Raw genomic sequence first — 20,066 nt, forward strand, 5'->3', positions numbered from 1 at the left:
CATGAGTCTAATATTTAATCTTTCCTTAAACACACTGAGGCATCTTAGTTATATTATGGTTATGGTTGAGTCAACTTGTTTCACTCTCCCCCTCTCTTGTCTAATGTCTGTTTGAAAAAAAAGCCCAAATAGAAAAGAGAAAGCGCGTGACTCCTTGTGGCAATCCTGTGAGCATAAGCGCGCCCCCCCCCCCTCATAAACACGTGCGCATGCTGGGTGTTTTAGAGGTGGAGCGCGTGACAACGGAGGCGCGTTCATGTGTTCGCCACCGAGGGAGAGAGCATCATTAAAACACTGTCGTACAGCTTCCTCTGCCCGGATATCGAAAGAGGACGACGGGGAATTTAGAGGTTAAATTAAAAAAAAAAAAAAAAAAAAACTGCAAGAGAGAACGGGGAGGCTGTGCGCCAAGGAGCCAAGAAAGAAACCAGAATCCATCCCTGCAGAAGCAGCAGTGGTAGTAGAAGCGGGAACAGTTTCGAGAAGATTTTCCGTGTCGGTTGCCCGGTGCTCCACACACCCGTGTGCCTTTGAACCAGCAGCGGGAGGAGGGGAGGACCAGAGAGGAGGCTGTGCAGAAAGGAGGAGGACCATGGAGGGGATGCAGGCATACGGAGCCGGGAAAGCCGGAGGAGCCTTCGACCCCGTCACCTTCTTCCAGCAGCCTCAGACCATTCTCCGCATAGTGTCTTGGGTGAGTGACCGCCCGGTCAAGACAGAAAAACAACAAAAAAAATAAGTTTCTTGGTTCCTACCTACAGAGTGGCTGGTCAGAACTTATAAATTCCCTTTTTTAAACGTAAATGTGGGATTTCAAGGCCTTCTTTTTATGTGTTTAGGCCAGTCTAAAAAGGGCCCAGACAGACTTCATATAGGCATAGTAGCTAATAATAAAGATTCCTGTTGTAGGATCATACCATGATCATCATCATCATCATCATCATCATCATCATCATCATCATCATCATGATATCAGGATATAATGTAAACATCCTATGGCATTGAATGCTATGGTAATTATCTTATATGTTGTATCAAATTTACCAATATAATAGTAGTCTTTGATATTCCCATTGTATGTTTCTGGTAGGGCATTTACATTAGGCTGATGTAGGCCCAACCAGAATAGGTCCTGATCACTGTTTATAACATTAACTGTCCTCTGATAATATAGGCCCTATTAGTTAGCAAATAATGTTTTCTAATAAGCATAGTGAGAATACACAGGCACACTCTAAGGCACACTCTAAGGATTTCCATAATTTCATAACTGGCTGCCCACCCTCCCCTTCCCAAAGACAGAGGAGCACTAATGAATATAGCAACAGGAGTTGTAAGATAAGTAGTTTTAGGAAAATTAGGAAATTGCGGATTGAAAATTCCACATGAATGCCTTTAAGTATGATATGGTCACTATGAACTCAGGACTAGCCTGAATTCTTTGTTCAGGAATCATTTAACCTCCATTTGCTTTTTCACTTCTAACATGATAGTCACTTGGGATAAGGAATACAGAAGCGCATCAAAAAGTAGGAGAGACAGACACAGTACAGTACTCCACTGATGGAGAATCATAAGATTATTTAATTAGGTTGGGAAGCATCAAGTAAAATAGCCTATCTGCTGCTTTCCTTTCCACTGCCTGTCTCTTGTTTTGTTGTATTCTGTTTAAATACATGACATTAAAGGAAAATGTAATATAAGCTGAAGGCCACCTTGATTCCACATGTATCTGCTACTCATTAAAGAGAGTTTATTGGTGCAGAACTACTGTATGACGTACCACTCAGAGGATGTTCACTAACATTTTTAGACGTCACACTTTTAGACTGGCATGGATGCCTTTCCATAAACACTGTCAAGCCGTAAAACAATGGTCTTTTTTTATGGTGATTAGATCAAGATAAGTGATCGCTAACTGCAAGTTAAGTTTCCTGTCTCAGATTTCCACAAATCATCATCTTGTTTACACTTCCCCTTAAGGAATGTGTAAAGCTACTCTTTAAATTTTGCTAGTTTTTGTTGTAATGCACACAGAAAACACAAAGTGTCTGTTTGCCTTTGCAGTCCTGCAACCCAACTAAATACATAACGACTAGCTCTGCTGGAATACTCTGTAAGGTAAAGTGTAAAGTATTCAAGGAAGGCCATACTTTTACAGTCCACCCACTTTACAGCACAAAGTCTCATAGTTAAGATTATTTCTTATTCATAGGACGGTGTCTGGGTTCTGCGTGTCCTTAAATAACGGCAAGAGCCTTTTCAAGTATGCTGAGAGGATAAAGAGTCAGGTGGATTCATGCGGATACACAAGTCATACTTTCCAGTAAGGCAGCAAGTCTTTCCGGCATGCCGGTTGTTGCAAACATGGGGTCACGAGGGCTGATCTGAAATTGCTTGCCAAGACTAAGAACATTAAAGGGGACGTTTGTTTTTGGTAGAAATGTGTACAAAATAGACCCAACTAATGCTTTGGGTAGTTTCATGTCACCCAGAGTTGGAAACAGGAAAAAAAAAAAAAAAAAAAAAAACTTGATTGAACGTACGGTACTTTAACTTTCCTTTCGTAAAAAAATAAAAAATAAAAAAAGTACCATAAAGTATTTGAACGCTATCCTATTTCTGTCCCTTGTGACTACTAGTGTGACTGATAGCAAACTTAACGTTAACATAACTGCACATCAACTGTATACAAACCACATGTAAGACATGTGAAAATAGGTTGTGAGTGTGCGAGCCATTGAACTCTGAATGGCGTGTGAGAGGAGAGTCATGTGGCTATTCGGTGGACCGTAAAAAGACTTCATGTGAGCATCAGTTCTACAGCAGCTTTCTTAAAGTTGTGAGGTCTCTGGCTTCAGATAAATATATACACATATACAGTATACATGAATGTAATGATGCATTTTGTGCCTCATTTGGTTTTATTTTGACATTGTCCTGCTAAAGGCCACAGATACATTTATCATGAGTAGGTTTTTTGCAGATATCGTAGTTATACGGTATGAATAGTTTCTAGCATTAAGAAAGGCATTCATTTAATGGAAAGTCACATGCCACAGTATGATCTCGTACTGAATGTCCCATCAGTGGAAACACTGCTATTGCAGCCTTTGTAAGAGTTTTAGGGTTGTTTTTTTTTTTTTTCTTCACAAAATGAATGCCGTAACTCAGTAGATGCCTTTACCTAAAATGTCTGAGTCATCATTGCATACTGTTCACATGTTTCACATGTTCACAATAGGTTGCTTGGATGTTAGATTGTTACATGGGGCTACAGGTAATTATAGAGATTCATTATTTGCACTATAACATATCAAAATACAGTGAAAAAGGCATTCAGAAATTCACAATTTTCCCAAGAGTATGTCTTCAATCCAACAGTCTAAAATCAACAAAAAAAAAATTCAATATATAATGACATGGAACAGAAACCAAAGGAGCACCTTTTAGAAGCAGAAACCAGCAAATGTTTAGTATTGTGTCTTCATTAAACAATCATCAAACGTCTTATCGATACGTTAGACTCTGAGAGAGGAACACATGAAAGTAAGCTGTATGCTGGGGAAAAAAACAAACCTGAAGAGAGGTATGGAGTGACTTTGTGAGATGCCTGCTCCCTAGCTTTCACCCGAGCAACAACATGTCTCCATAGTAACAGCCACAGCCACAGCCTGAGTTGTGATGTTTTGTGCGATGGTGCTAATTCACTTATTAACACTTTAAACATTTGATGATGGGGGATGTCAAACGTGTGTGTGTGTGTGTGTGTGTGTGTGTGTGAGAGAAGGGGGAAGAATGGGAATGGATAGAGTTGCATGACCAAGAGAGAGAAAACTGTTTATGAATGGTGGTTGAGGGCTCCCACTGCCTTTTCTCTTTCTCTATCTTTATCTTTACGTATCTTTTTTCTATCTCCCAGTTTTTCTGATTTACGAGGTCTATATACAGTTGCTGATAATAAAGTGTGTGTGTGTGTGTGTGTGTGTGTGTGTGTGTGTGTGTGTGTGTGTGTGTGTGTCAGCTTCAGTCCATCCATGTTTGTGATAGTGCACAACGGATGGAGGAGAGAAGAGTGAACACCAATGGGGTAGACAACCTTGTGTGTGATAATGATTTCTAAACGAAAACAATTAATGATAATTGAATGTATTTATTAAATTCCAGTAAATGGGCAAAGTTGAGATGCTATCTTTTATTCCTGTGGGTCTACTTTGATCTGTATTTAAAAGAACATTAGTCTACTTTTGAAGCTTGGATGTTTGCTCTTTTTTTGCTTTGAACGTAGCTCTGCTGCTGTTCAAGAATATGGGTTATCACCAGGGCAACTTAAAAAACATTGATCAAATCATTAAGCATCTAAATGTTGTGTTTAGTTCTGTTCCCCTTAAGAAGCAGTTTTTACTTTCAGAAGTCAACATGCCCAGAGCGGAGTTTGTTTTGGCCCATTGGGTGAATTTGTAGATCAAAGTTCATCACTTAGGCTAACTCTGCAAAAAAGAAAGTGATATTTGCTGTTTGTGTGTGGCTTTCTTTGAAGGAGTAAGAGGGTTAAAGCAAATATTTGCTAACTTACTGTCTCTGTAGTAAGCCACCTTTGGACTATAAACCTGTACATTGCACAAACTATACATCCTGGACTTTTGCTCATTCCTCAACATCTTTGCGCATCCTGCACTAAACCATACAGCCTTCTTTTATTCTCGTCCTTCCTCTTAATATTTGTATGTTTATGTATGCACATTTCTGTTAAGTTTAATATTAAGTTTTTCAGATTCAGATTTTGAAATTCATATAGTGATAATAACATTTGCCAACATTGGATTCTTGTTATTTAACATATCTGAAACACAAGTGACATAATACACTCTTATTTACAAGTTGATTAAAGTGCCCATATTATGAAAAAAAAATCACTTTTTCTGGGATTTGGGGTGTTATTTTGTGTGGTGCTTTCACAAGCATTCAAACTTGAAAAAAAAAAAAAAAAAAAAAACATCCATGCTGTTTTGAGTGAGATACGGGTTTCTGAATGTATCCTGCCTTCAGTCTCCGGTTGAGCTGGACAAAATCTGCAGGGCCATCTACATCATCGGCCGAAACATTTGGTGTGTGCTAACCACTTTAGCTAATACCACATCGGCTAGCTGTTTCTCCAACTTCGGTCAGTACAAGGCAGGATTAGCCGGGAGACTTCTTTTAAACGAGGGTGAACTTCCAACTTTGCGTGGAATACCTGCAGAACAGGGACATGTAAGTAGTTCTATAGTGTCTATAGTAGCTAGTAGTCCTTACCTAGCTACTGCGCATGTGTGACTCCCAACAAAGATGGGATAGAAGTGTGATGCCTCACTCTGTAGATAACACAGAGAGCTCGTCACACAGGGTGAAAATAGGAGCTGCAGCAATGTGCAGTACAACAAAAATATGGTGTTTTTTTAAAATGAAACCATGTAAACCTATTCTGGTACAACCTCAAAATACAAGTAAGAACCTGAAAAGGAGCATAATATGGGTACTTAAACTGTGACCTGCTAAAAAAAAATCAACTGTTATCTTTTTTTTTTTCATTGAAATGCTCTTAGTTAGGTAGGTTAATGTTTTTTTTTATTTAGCTGTGATTATGATGATTAGCATTTCGGAGGTCAGGTGGGGTTGGAATCGGTGGGTAACTATTTGAGAAACACACACTCACAGCAGTGTAGCGCATTCTGTCAGCTCCATGTAAACAGGAACACACTCTCACACAAACACTCAGATTGTTAGTGCCCACGTGTCAGAATTCAGAAAGTTTGGAAGCTATTTTAATATGTGCATTTCATGTTTGCATTGTATGAAAGCCTTTATGTGCTTGCTGTAGTCGTGCTGTGAACATGTTTGTACATTTCTGCAGGTCTGTGGTGAACTAAATGAGCCTGTCTGTAATTACATTTACACATGAGCCTAGAATAACATCCAACTGTCTGTCAAATAGGATTGTTAATACATTTTGGCATTTGGCTGGTCAGTGTCAGGAAGTCATAGCCTGGATGTCAGCCGAACTTAGCCCCACCCACAACATTTGAGGTTGGGAAGTTCGGTCTGGACTTGATCCGTTGTGGAGCAACTTTGCTCCAACCAGAGCTGTTCGGACCAATCAAATTGTCAGGGCGGGCTTTATGCGATGATGGACAGATGATCAACAGTAACGTAATCAACCACGTCACCAAAGAGCACTTGGGGTGACAACATATCATTTCGAGTGGAAAAAAATAACAGAAAATCCCACTGTACATATTTTAATTTCCGAGCGAAGGAACTACTCATCCCATTAACCACCGCGCACCACTGAATAATATAGCTGAAGACAACCGCGAAAGAGCCTCTTGAACAACTTCCAATCCGACGACAGCCTCGCACACTTTTTCCTCCAAACAAAGTGATTTGTATATAGTGAATGTACAGTTAATAGCAGTTCTTTCAGTAGTAATCGTGTAATGATTGATATGACTCATACGGTATGAAGGCTACAGTAGCCTAGCTAAAGTGAACGGATAATGTTAACTAATGTTACCAACCTCCCTGCAAAACTCACCACAACTGTGTAGGTCTTGTCCCTCATGCTGGCCCTTACAAAACCCACAAGCTGACCCTCGGACACACTACATTCAATAACGTGACACTATTTAAAGTGGTTTTCACCCCTTTGGACACTCTTGTTCTCGTCCTTGAAAAAAGCTATCATGGCAGCCAAGGAGATCATGATTGTACTGATAAGACTACCGTGCAGAAACACAACATAGTTTTTTTTTCTTCTTTTTATTAAAGATCGTACAGTAGACAGTAACGTTACAGTAGCCTACACAGTACAGCAGTAAAGACCCACATGGACTTTTGTTGGGTTTAGGGTTTAACCAAACAGTTACATGTATGACTTCCACCAATCAGAGGCATCACTGTGGAATTGTGGCGATTGTTCAGGATTGTGGGTAATGAAGTACTTATCCAAGACATCGCAAATAAAAGACATTTATCTCAAAACAAAGTTGTTGCCCAATGAGCTTTTGGCGTCTATATGAACATATACAATTGCTATTCGTAGCTGGTTTTAAGTCTACCATCGACGGTTATGGCTTATACTCCAATTGTCAATGGAGAAATTGTATTGTATTCTTACTGCTGTGGGTGGGACTGTTGAGGTCTATGGAGCAGTATCAGACTCATATTCTGACTACAATCTGAGTCTGACGACGTCAGGCTAAGGAAGACACTAAACTTTCCACTGATTGGAACATACTGCAATAGCGATAGCATGTATTGTCTTTTGTGGTAAACTTAACTCAGTCAATAGTCTTATGTGTACATTGAAAACAAAAGACATGAGTAAAGTAAAGTAAGTTTGTTGTACATCTGCACTTTGTTCATCTGTGTTTGCGCTGCCTGATTAGAAGCACGTAAATCTAATTCCAGGCCCTGTTACTCCAGCTGCAACTTTCATCTCCCTAATCTGACCGACCATTTTCAGTTTTCATTTCCCAACTCTTCAATGTAACCATTGTAGGGCTGCAACCATAGATATAGAATGAGAGTAGAACGGCCATTTCCATTTAAATCAACATAGCAGCATGGTCAGAACTGTTGCTATTGCAAAGAACTGTGACTGTTGAAGCCGCCTAATTTCTAAGTTCTCAATGTACTGACTTGAGACACCCAGAACAATGGAAGGGCAACACATGTGTACCGTTGGTCAAGAGGTAGGCCTAGTGATCAAACAGTATGACATGTAGTCTAATCAATGGATAAGGACGTTTTGAATTCAGACAATAGGACTGTCAGACAGTTTACTGATGAAGAGAGTGATGAAATCAGCGAGTTAAAGGTGGAAAGGGTAGGGCGCTGCTCCCAGACCATTCGTCATTATCACTATTGAAGAATTGCCCCTGGGGTTTACAACCTTTGACCAATAGCAACAGGATATAGCGAAGAATAGCTTATTATCGAGTTTACCTTGTAGAGAGGCCTCAAGATGATCCTATGGATCGACATATGGGCCAATCCGGGCATATTTTTATTGGATTGGCATCAGCTAAAACAAAGCCGATCAGATAGAGTTGCAACACTGCTCTCCTTCACCCCAGGAACACTACTTGCTCCATGTGTAAGTGGAAATTAGAATGTGTGAATGTGAAAATGATATACACATAAATACACAGATTATAACTTGATAACAGGCCAAAATGAAAGTCGGCTGTGCCTGTACTCGACCCAAAATAATATGTGAGAGAGGAAACTCCACTCCTTAACACCACTGTACAATTTTGAGCAGTCTTTGTCTTTCTAGTCCCAAAATCTCCAGCAGAGTGATACTTCTTCTCAATAGCTGATCACATCACCTCAGTTTTAGCAATTGCATTCTTAAGCTTTCATTCAGTATTTAAAAAAAATAAATAAATAAGGTGAGCCTTTTATTTGATTTTTTCCAATACATATTTAATCAACTTTTAAGTAAATATGGTTATGGATCGGCTCACTATTTGCAGATACCCACTATTAAAGTACTTCAGTATCAGTGCCAAAAAACTTGATTGGTACATCCCCAGTGCATTGGTTACAATATAGCCTATATTCTTCATCATTGTTCACTGTGATGGAATATACGACTAAAACAAGTTCCAGAGTCTGCAAACAGATACAGAAAGGAATGGAGGCTAGATGCATTTAATAAATGGGCAAAAACATTCAAACACACTGATATGGTCCTGTTAAGTTTAATATAGCATGTAGTGAAATTGCTCTTTAAGCATGACAAGCCTGTCATACTAGTTAAACACACAGGCAGAAGTAACTGAATGACTGATTGCAGTACTCTCATTTGAGTCTGTTATGCTTTCTATGATTGAGGAACCGTCTGCTTCCTTGGTACAGCCTCTTATCATCTGATCATGTTCTCTCTAATTGCCTCCCAAATTAAAATGGCGAGGGATTAGGGCTGAACGATTTTTGAAAATAATCTAATTGCGATTTTTTCCCTAAATATTGCGATTGCGATTCAATATTCGATTATTTTTTTTTAAGCTCTTTGTCTTCTGTATTATTCAACAAAGACAAACAATAAATCATTGTATAGTATGAACAACACACAATTACACACTAGACAGTTAAATAAGTAAAAATATAGTTTATATGCTGTTCTTGGGGGTCAGCCCCCCAAGAACAGCACTCAGCCTTTCCGCCTATTGTCTTTCCCCCAGAAAGGATTTTCCCTATAGGCCACCATTGTAAAAGAGGCCGCCTGTAAAACTGCTGCCGGGACACCTCGAACTGCAAATAAGATCAGTTTTGACTCTTTCTATCCTGGATTTTTAATCCATGCACTTTTCATGTGGTCCATCTCACATGGAATTACAACGATACAAAAGTAATTTCATCCACAGCTTCACGTCCAATGTCCACACACAACATACTCTGCGCAAAATAAAGAATAAAGAAACATTTAAAAATAATAAACATATTACAGCAGCCACAACACAATATTGTAACCCATAATGTTGTCCAACGAGAACTAAACATTTCATACATAAAACAAAACTACAGGCAACAAAAATAAATAAAAATAACAGGGAATGTCACTTCCAAAAAAGCGATTTTTAGAAAACCTGTGACATCTCCACAATGTAAAATCTATGAGACCATCAGGAACTCTGGTGGCGGGGCCAGCGGAAGAAACACTGCTGCGCATATTCAGCTGGCTGCGTGTCACGGAAGTAAACCCGGAAGCTTAGAAAACTTTTTTGCCATATGTGCCAGGCGAGCAATTCCGTTGATCTGAACAGGCGCCATTTGGGGATCCGGTATCCAGTCAATATAATACATCCATGGTGTGAGTGAGTGAGTGAGTGAGTGGGTAGAACAGAGTGGAAATGTGTGGTTATAAGTGTCTCTGTGTCCTAGACTTGTGATTACGTCCGTCTGTCTCATTGTGTACCCTTGGTGCTGCAGTGGCGCTCCTTGAATTGCACTTTGACAAGGTCTCCTCTCTCTCTATCACTCTCTCTCTCTCTCTATGTCTCACTCTCTCTCTCTCTTATTACATGAGCAGCTGCTGCCATGGTGACAGAAGCAATCAGGTATCCCCAGTCCAGGCCAACACACTGCAGCAGACAATAAGCCCACACACAAACACACACACACACACACACACACCCTCGCACAAATACACAGTATATAATATCCTCCAGCAGTGATCCTGTATTATTCTCCTTTTTACAAGTTCGTTTTCTGTCATTTTTGTTTTTGTTTGCTCCTGACAGCAGCTCAAATATAAATCTCAGTGAATTACTCCTTTTCAGAGTATTTCTTTAGAGGATCCAACGTGTGTTTCATCCACAGCTTTGTCTCCCCTCATTGCTGAATGTATCTTAACACTCTCGGCAGAGTTGGTTCTTTCTTCCATTGTCATTGTTTTGTTATCTAGAGTGACTGTAACGAGTGCAACAAAAGCTCTAAATACACATATTGCAAAATTACAAGGAACTGTGGAGTGCTAGATTTCCTCAGAAGACCACTTTTTCACATGGATGGTTGGATGGTTGAACAGCGTCTGAAAGCCCCCTCCACACCTTTTCAACCTCGGATTTAGGGGGTGGGATTTCTATCCGACAATTTCTGCAGTTTTCCTAAGCCAAGCGATCCGACATGAATGCCCACCATATGTAGAGATTGTCTAGATGTGTGGAGTTACGAAAGTAGGCAACATTGTAACTTCTCTCTAAAATTCCCTTTTTTATTCTTCACACAACTACTTCGGTCATTTTTTGTGTGTAAAAACGAGAGTGTACACTGTCGTCTACTGAGATTGAATGTGCCGTTACCCATTTGAACGATTATCGTGTCTTGCCCTCTCTACGACAGCAGGCTTTTTTCACCCAGCCTTCGAGTGTGCCCGGCCACTTTTGCTCCCCAACATGGTCAGTTGACACATCATACCGAACTATGGCAACGTGCGTTTTCTTCCAGCCTCAATCCAAAACTTAGTAAACTTATTTTTTTTTTCCAGCGATACTTATACATAAACCTATATTCCCAAACAAACGTTCATTGAGAACTAGGTAATAAAGGTCTTGAAGGCTTGATCGGAGACCAAATCCCTTTCTAAAACTGATTTTTTTGAGTTGTAATCACAGTTTGGACTCACGTTGTCAGTGAACATCTCTCAAATTGTTTCATAAATTGGAACGTGCCATTCATTTTACTTTGTAAATGAGTCAATGGCTCAACAAACTAGATGACTAACTCACCTTTGCAGTATTTGTTTTCGCCATGGATGGTATTTCATTCATTGCTTGATTGTGAACGCACTGTGTGGAAGGCCGGAGTCGGAATAGACCTGGACAAAATGCAGTGCTGGACCATGGTCTCATGTGTCCCTCTGTGTGTGGCTAGTTCTAATACAGGATTTTGTTGTGAGGTACAGTGGGTGAATACCGGGGTGACATGAGGCCCGGTTCAATTGTCTGGTCTTTACAATGGATCCAAAAAGGCCTTTCAGCCAGCACAACAACAGCTTTAAATCATTCACAACCAGCCAGACTGGACTGATATAACTTAGGCGTAGCCAGTGGCTTAAATCACTGTTTGCACTGTGTGTGTTGCATGTAGCAATCGACCGAAAGCAAGATTAAGATTAAAAATTAGAGCAAAAACAGGAAATATAGATGTAAAGTAGGTGAGGTAGAAAGAGAAAGGGAGATTCTGGAGGAAGCGCATGCATGCATGCACGCGGTTTCACAAGCAAGCGGACACACACATGCACACACACAGACACACACACACACACACCTCTGGCAGTTGGCATACTTAATATGCAATTTGTAAGTGACCCTCTGATGGTCACAAGATCAGAGACCCACGTGGTGTCCCTCACAGTGCCTGCTTTCATCACCGCCAGGAGCCTTGTGATCTGTCTACGGATCAGAGGGGTGAGGGACCCTCCCCACACATACAACACCTAAAGAAGTCTTAAGAATCACAGCACCAAAAGAGTGGGGGAGGGTGTGAAGGAGAGTCATATATGAACCATATCACACGCTCCGCTTTTCATGGCTCCTAAGAAAGGAAAGAATGTTTAGGTGCAGTGAGTTCAAGTATTGAGCACATTTTATTTGTTTAACATGTTTGTTTGCAAATTCAATATTTATGTTCATAAAGTCTCCTGAACTGCATACATGTATCTCATTGGGTGAAGAGTAGGGCTATGCTCGATTGAAGAAATTCTTAGTCGACTAACACTCATTCAATTGTATCGACTAATCGATTAGTTGATTTAATCGACAGATCTGTAAATCAGAGTTTTCCGCAAAAGCATCACTTTAATTCTTGAGTTTACCAGACATGTTCCTTGGAAATAAGTCATTCAGCATGAAAAAAAAGCATCAAACATGACTAATCGACTAAAAGAAATCTAAGTTGACTAAGACCAAAACGAGCGATTAGTCGACTAATCGACTAAGAGGGAGCAGGAAAAATTACCATTACACATTACGATATGCAGTCAATGTGCATTTGAAGGACATGCTCCAGCTCCAACCATCACTAACCTGGCTGCATTTTTTGCTCGCAGAAAAAGATCTGTAATTTAATCTGCCTCCTGCCATGTGACCCTGAAGACGATGTGTGTTTTTGAATTGAAACGAACTAGGTCATGCCAAAACCAATCCTTATTTCAAGTAAGGGCGTTTGTGTGTTTGGTGTTTGTCTCACTGGAACAGTCAGAGAAAACAAGAGTGTAGAAAATAGAGGCACATACAGAAAGCTAATCCCTGGTGGTGAGTGTATTTTCCAGTGGAGTTTCTCAGGGGAGCATCATAAAACCAAACCGTGTCACACCACCAAAAACTAGTGGCACTGCAGGTTCTTCTGCCCTTGTTATAGAAACGTATACACTCCCTACTGCATCCAAATAAAAACAAAAACAGCACAGGGAACAGATGTACATGTTCCATAGTCACTGTGTACATGGAAACATGAAGCATACTGCTATCACAATAAATATGTTTTTCATTTTATGCATTAATTAACAGCCAATGAGCAGAGCGAGGTGGGGAATGGCATGCAACAAACTTGGCAGTTGTGGCCTTGCTCAGCAAATTAAATGTATGTGGTGTCATCGTTTGACCTAAGCGCACACATTTGGTTAAAGGTCCCATGGCATGAAAATTTCACTTTATGAGGTTTTTTTAACATTAATCCAGAGAGAGTTGTGTGGAGCTGATAGTCTTAATTAGCTTTGTAGCAACTCATTTGGCAATGGCTTGAATGTAACAGACGTTCATTAATATCAAAATGTTACGCACTAAAGCTTTAAAGCAAACTAAACGCTGTTGAAATCATGCATCAACATTTACAGTAGCAATCATTCAGTTATAGATCTGTGCAGTAGTTTTAGCTGCATGCAGTTGTTATCTACATTATGGTGCATATCTTAATATTCTTATGTCCTGAGCCATTTCCACCAGTGCAACCTTATGTAATATGCATATGATAATACACTGCAATTTCTGTATGCTTTACATCCAGAGCCACAAATCCAGAATGTCTTTAAGGTGAAAGCCAAAGATAGAAGCGTATTCTAATGGGGCAAGTAAAATACACACAGACTACTTTTCTTCTCAGTATATGTAGCTGTAGCATAGGTTTATCACGTGACTATTCTGAGCAGACAAAGCATTGTGACATCATGTGATTGACTGTGTGTGTGTGTGTGTGTGTGTGCGTGTGTGTGTGTGTGTGTGTGTGAGTGTGTGCACGCGCGTGTGTGCGTGTGCTTTCCTGCATGTGTGTGTGACTTTGTGTTTTCTGACCTGAATGTTAAAGTAAGCCGGGCATTGAAGCAGTGGACAAACTGTGCATGCGCTTGTGCCGAGCTAAATGGTTGAGTGTGTGTGTTAGCGTGTGCGCCGGAGCGCGCTCATTTTTCCCAAGAATGCTCGTGGGCAGAGGCAAGGCCAGTAATGATTGGAGACGGGAGAAGACGAGAGTGGAGGGAGGGAGCGAGCGATGATGCAGCCGGTCTAAAAATACCACCGCCTCCACACCCTTTGTGCCCCCAACGCTTCCCTTTGCTCATCCCCCTCCGCAATCCCTCCGTCTCCTCCTTCATCTCTTCATCATCTCTTTCCTTAATGAAAAAGGCTGCAGGTAGAAGGATGGCGAGTGGGGGGGAGGTTAGAGGTGTCACTGCCCTCCTCCACGCGTTGTTCCTTCCATGGAGAGAGGAGTGCGTGAGGCTCAAGACGGACCAGAGATCAGAGAGGCAGAAAAGGGATGGAGGGAGGACGAGGGAAACGTAAAGGTTGTGCATACGTGTTAAGACAAGACACAGACTCCAAATGCCAACTCATGTTTCTTCTCTACATGGTATAGAAAGATAAAGATCTCCACTTACTTCATTTTATTTGTATTTTTAAAGCCTAGCACATTGGCCGTGTATTACCGTGTACTGTAATATACTGAGTCACTTGTGTTATTACTAGGGCTGTCAATCGATTAAAAAAAATTAACTAATTAATTGCACAATTTGCTGTAATTAATTGCGATTAATCGCTTTTTTAAATTGAGACTGAAGCTTATAATAATGGATATTTAAAGGCTAAATCACTTAACTTTGCAAATATGAAGAAAAAAACAAACAAGGAAAGGTTCTGCTAAGTTCAGAATGTTTAATATCTTTCAGAACAACAGCAGCAACAATTTGGCTTAGTCCAGCTGAAGGCTGCTGGAAACGGCTAGAAACTGTCTGACTTGAGAGCAGATTTTTGTCACCGTCCCCGGCTGCTGTCGCCTGCTCTCGTCTACTTTACAGGCGAGGCGCAGTTCATCTCCAACGAGCCTATGTTCAGTCGGCGGCAGGGCAGTCGGGACTCACCCGGAAATGGCGAGCGGAATGAGGTGACTAGTCTCTCAAAATCTGATGAAAATCTTCTAAACGGACCTTTGTTGAGCTGAATTGCCTATTTTTTGCTTAAAATGTTTTCAGAAACATGTTTCAGTGAACTATTTTAGTACAATATGAGATCGTATTCTGAACGGCCGCCATGACAGTCTGGCTTTGGATTTCTGGAGAAAACAAACCCATGTGACGCGTTCGTCCAATCAGCTGCCGGTTTTCATTACTTGGGCAACAATACAGAGTAGCGCTGCCTGCTGTTATGTAGACGTATTACGTTTCTCAGCCGCAACATGAAGTAAACAAACACAGCTGCGTTAATTTCGTAAATTTTTTTTAACGAGTTAAATATTAAAAAATTAGCGCAAAAATTAACGCGTTAATTTTGACAGCCCTAGTTATTACTGATTAATATTAAGTGTAAATATTAACCAAAACAAAACAGGAAATGGAAAACTAACAGAAAACATGAAACCAACTAAACACAGAAACTTGACACAGGGACTAGACGTGACATTAAGTGACTCAGGGATACTTTATCAGGTAGTAACCCTACAGTCACATTAGCCACAAAAGACAGCGACACGTACTCGCTTGATGGGCGTTCCTGGGCGTGCCTAGCCTACCCCTGGTTGCTTGGCAAAAGTAAACAGAAATTCTCTGGTGCTACCTTCAAGCACGTCCCCTCTGTTTACTTTGTGGATAGACCCATAGATATACTGTACGTTAGATTAAGGTTAGATTGTACAGGACCGGGAACGTGGACACCACTAAAATAAGTTTTTCCTCCATTTTTTTCACAGCTTTGCGGATCTAAAGTTTGATCGATTTGTTTCTGTGAACGTTTGACATGGTGATTTCTGTATCGATAGTAGCATGCTATTGCCTAGTATCTGAAAGAGGTCTTACAAGTCACTTCAGAGGTATTGTCAAGTCACAAGAACTATGTTTTGGGATTTAAAAGTATTTATTTATCGATAGGGGTAACAAAATCTATGAGATAAAATGCCAAACATATCAGATATATACAGAAATACGATGTCCTGAAGCGTTTCCGCCATCTTAAATGATTTTCTTCGACTCAAGCAACCAACGTACATACGTCACGCTGCCCTCACGCTGCCTTGTTTGATGTTATGTTTAAATGGAAAGTTCTTCTTGAGGTCTATGTGAGTTGGTGACATGTTTTTTATATTACATTTGAAATCCGATTTTAATCATCTCTCCTAACAATTATGGTTTGATTTTCCTTGGTAAATACTTTTGTATGACATACATCGCAGCCTTTGACTATATTTTAATCAGCTTAATGTTAAACTGTGTCTACTGCCACGCTAGCAGCTCTGTGAGGCTGTACTTAGGCACAGCGGTCCTTTGAGCTAAACGCTAACGTAAACATGCTAACCTGCTCACGCTGACAATGCTAGCATCCTGATATTTAGCAGGTGCGGTGTTTTCAATGTTTAGCTCTTATAGCATGCTAACAATTACTAAATTGTGCTTAACACAAACCACAGCTGATGCTGATGGGATTGCTATTAGTTTTGCAGGTATTCACTGTAGTCATAAACCAAATTGAAATGTGGCCAAAGAGGAGAAGTCATGGGATGACTAAAGTTATTAGAATGAATTCCCTCCATTGACCTAGGGCCCGGAAAGGTTGTTGTGATATTTGAGATGTCACAAGTGGTGGACTGACATTATCATAGCAAGAGTATAGCACTAGCATAGCATCTTCTTTGCTTTTCCCGAAGCTTTCAACCACATGTCTTTGTCTTTCTCAGCAGATGGACTGCTCAGTTGATCATGTAACCTAAGTTTGTCATATAATGCATGTGAACCGCGGATCAGTTGCAAAGTTTAACCATAATAATAGTGTGAAATACCTTTTTACTGTCGCTGTTACTTAACGTAGGCTGATAAATCTCTCTCTCTCTCTCTCTCTCTCTCTCTCTCTCTCTCTCTCTCTCTCTCTCAATGCCTAAACAACCGGTACCGGAATAGCAACATGGATTTGGGTGCCACTTAAAGGTGCACTATGAGTTCCAGCATAATGTCACTTCTGTTAATGTTCCAAGTAAATACCAAACAAAACAGAGCAAGCTCGCCCCTCCGCCCATCATGACTAACTGACTCACTGTCACTAACCCCCACCCCCTCCCCCAACCATCTTGTCGGTGATTGGCTGGAATGTGGTTTGTTGTATATTGGTGCACAGCCTGTGCCCCTAGTGTTTGTTTGACATTTACGACCCCTGTGTTGTCTCCCGAGACCGGGCTTTTTCAAAGTGTATTCAGGGGGCAGGCAGCTAGCGGATCAAGGGGAGATGCCTACGATTTGAGACAAAAATGAAATTGCGCTGAAACCCTGCAAGAACTCATAGTGCACCTTTAAATGCCTGCTCTGCTCTCTGATGCTCCGAAACAGACGTTAGAGGCAACAGAAGCATCGCTGCATGTCACGCTAGTTAACACTAAAGGCCGTTTTACAGTTGTGTGGAGGCTCCACGCAGAGCTCTCACCGTAGCCTATGTAAGTGGCCTGATGTTTATACTTGTGCGCTGGTGTGTGCGTCGAGCCGGCGTGTGTGTGTGTGTGAGGAGTGGGTGATAGAGCGAGGGAGAAATGAGAGAGTGACGGCGATTAGCTTTGGAGCGAGTACCGACTCTAGAGTCATAGTGAGAGAAACAAAGTGTCTCCCCTGTGTTTTCTGACCACGGTGGGAAATCTGTAGCAGGAAAAGTTAAACCTCTCCTTGATTTCATGTTGTTTATGGAGAAGAAGAACCAGGAAATGAGCCGGGGGAAATGCAACCCTACAACGCCATTTTACGCATGACTATAAAATGGCCTTAACGGTACACTTGGCAGCAGGTAACGTTGATGTAGTGTTAATTTCGGCAAGACTAAATATGTTTGCAGGTAAAAAACGTTGATTATTGTAGTGTTAAAATTTTTGCAAAAATTAAAACTAAAATGTTTTGTCTAAGATATATTCAGTGAGGGTTCTCTTTGACTGGTGCCTTAAATCTAAAAAAAAGACTAAAATGTTTTGTCTAAAATAGTGAGTTCTCTTTTGAGAAAACTTTTACTTTTAGTCGACTAACACTTGACTAACAAAAAAAGATATGTGAATGACTAAATATGACTAAAACTAACAAGGACATTTGGCACACGACTAAGACTAAATAAAAAATCGGTGACAAAATTAACACTACGTTGATGATAGCCTAACGTTACAGTTAGCTAGTAGCTGGATTAAACACGGTTAAAATGCTGAGCGCTACACTGTGTCAAAGTGTGACTGTATTTCACTGTAGAGGATTCCAACACTGGGAAGTATAACAGTCTGCCGCTAAAGCTATGAGACACAAACTAGCACTTGGTCACTGCTGTTTGAAAAACAACACAGACGTGAACGTTGCCTTTAATTGAAACTGGTAAATCTTATTTAAAGTTATTGTAAAATACCCTTTTCTCATTTGTTTTTGTCATTTAACAGCAATTTACTGGTGAAAGAAGTTGTTTTTGTTAAAAGTTGTTGTTACATTTTTAATAAATCATTTAAATTCCCCCTTTTTTGTGCTGATCCGAAAATGTATCCGAGCTGAACCGTGAGGTTTGTGATCTGTTGCACCCCTAACTTGGACCATCACTGGGATAAAGCAGGGCATGGACAATTAAGAATTCCTTCGAAGGGTGATACAATAGCAAAGCAAGGGAACACAATTTCCAAAAATCTCAGACACCAAATAACGAAGTCTTTGAAGGACATTTAACAGCCTGTATATTCTGCCTCGGCTAGAGCGTCAGAAGTTGAGTACTCTGTGTGAGCAGCGAGAAATGTGGTTTACCAAGTGTGAACCAGGCAGTGGAGAGAAGGGCTTAAAAGCTGATAAAGTCAGAAAGATTGGAAGAGAAAATCCCCGTCCTGACTGACATCTCTGTTCCCTCCTGGCCTGGTTGTTGGCCTTCATGGTCAGGGCTGTCAGTGGAAGAACAGTGTATTGTGTGTTCACCCTTTTGTATCGCTGTCATTTATCACATACATACAGACACAACAGCTGGGTAAACTATCCACGCAGCTCACCAACCCACCCGAGGTGGACTCCTAGCTTTCTGTCTCTCTTTTACACACATTCAGAGTCCATCACTCACCACAGAAAAATCCCCACACAGACTGCAGACAGACACAAACACACTCAACTAGCTCCCTGGAGGGTTGGTCTGAGGGTTTGTCAGTTAGATGGGGTGGTCTGATCTGCTGTTATCAGCTGATGTACATACACTGCTAGACTGCACTGCAGGGTGGAACACTGTGGGTGTTTGTGGTCTCATATTTATGGCCTCAGAAAGGGTGTTTCTATGAGGAGAGGAGAGGAGAGGAGAGGAGAGGAGAGGAGAGGAGGATTAGATGGTATCTTAGTAACCTGCTTTTGTAATTGACTCCATTTTGTATCCTTTGCGTCCCCACTCATTGAGACAGAGGACAGAGGAGAGAAGAGGAAAGGAGAGGGATGCAGAAGAGCTGAGGGATCAGATACTATCTTAGTGACCTCCTCCTGCAGTATGATATACGGATGTACTCCATTTTGTCGCCACCGTGACAGACCAACCATGTCAGGATAAAAAAAACAGAGTGTCTATTTGCACCCCCGGTACGAATAGCCTCGGCCACACAGCTGAGCTATTTACACCCTGTGACGTAACAACAAAAAAACGTTGCTCGCGTGCACCAAAATCATGTCGGACGTTCATCTTCCATGACAGCAGAAACTGGCATATTAGGAAAGTTTTGTCTCTAAAGTTTATAACAATTGAATTTCAAGTGGAAAATGGATACTACAGTTGCGCTTTCTGTCTTCAGTGAAAGCATACAACCGTTGGTTTGTTAGTTAGTACCTATTTTTTTGTATACAATATGGTTACCTAGCAACCGGGGCTTGAAGAAACCAAGTGGTAAACAGTTGTTCAATATCCTGAAAGAACTGCTTGGTGAGGGGTTGGTACGCTTACCTTTGGTATGGGAGTTTGGAGTTCGATTCTCCTATGTGGTGATCTTATTTTTTTAAATTTGGATTGGATAATTTGCATGCAATTGCGCAAGTCAGGACCCGCGAACGCGATTTTTTTTTTTGCAGGGTG

The 20,066-nt window shown here is 40.8% G+C and overlaps 1 protein-coding gene across 3 annotated transcripts in view; it reads left to right on the forward strand.

Annotated features, from left to right (window-relative positions):
• The first annotated feature begins 224 nt into the window (after positions 1–224).
• The window catches only part of syngr1b (synaptogyrin 1b), a 31,017-nt gene continuing 11,175 nt past the window's right edge, over positions 225–20,066 (forward strand). For all 3 annotated transcript variants that reach the window (XM_028597529.1, XM_028597537.1, XM_028597547.1), the window contains exon 1: positions 225–694. In XM_028597529.1, coding sequence (XP_028453330.1) covers positions 593–694 — 102 coding nt within the window. In that variant the 5' untranslated portion in view covers positions 225–592. The remainder of the gene's footprint in view (positions 695–20,066) is intronic.

The sequence above is a fragment of the Perca flavescens genome, chromosome 2 (genome assembly GCF_004354835.1).
Source record: "Perca flavescens isolate YP-PL-M2 chromosome 2, PFLA_1.0, whole genome shotgun sequence".
Classification (NCBI taxonomy): Eukaryota; Metazoa; Chordata; class Actinopteri; order Perciformes; family Percidae; genus Perca; species Perca flavescens.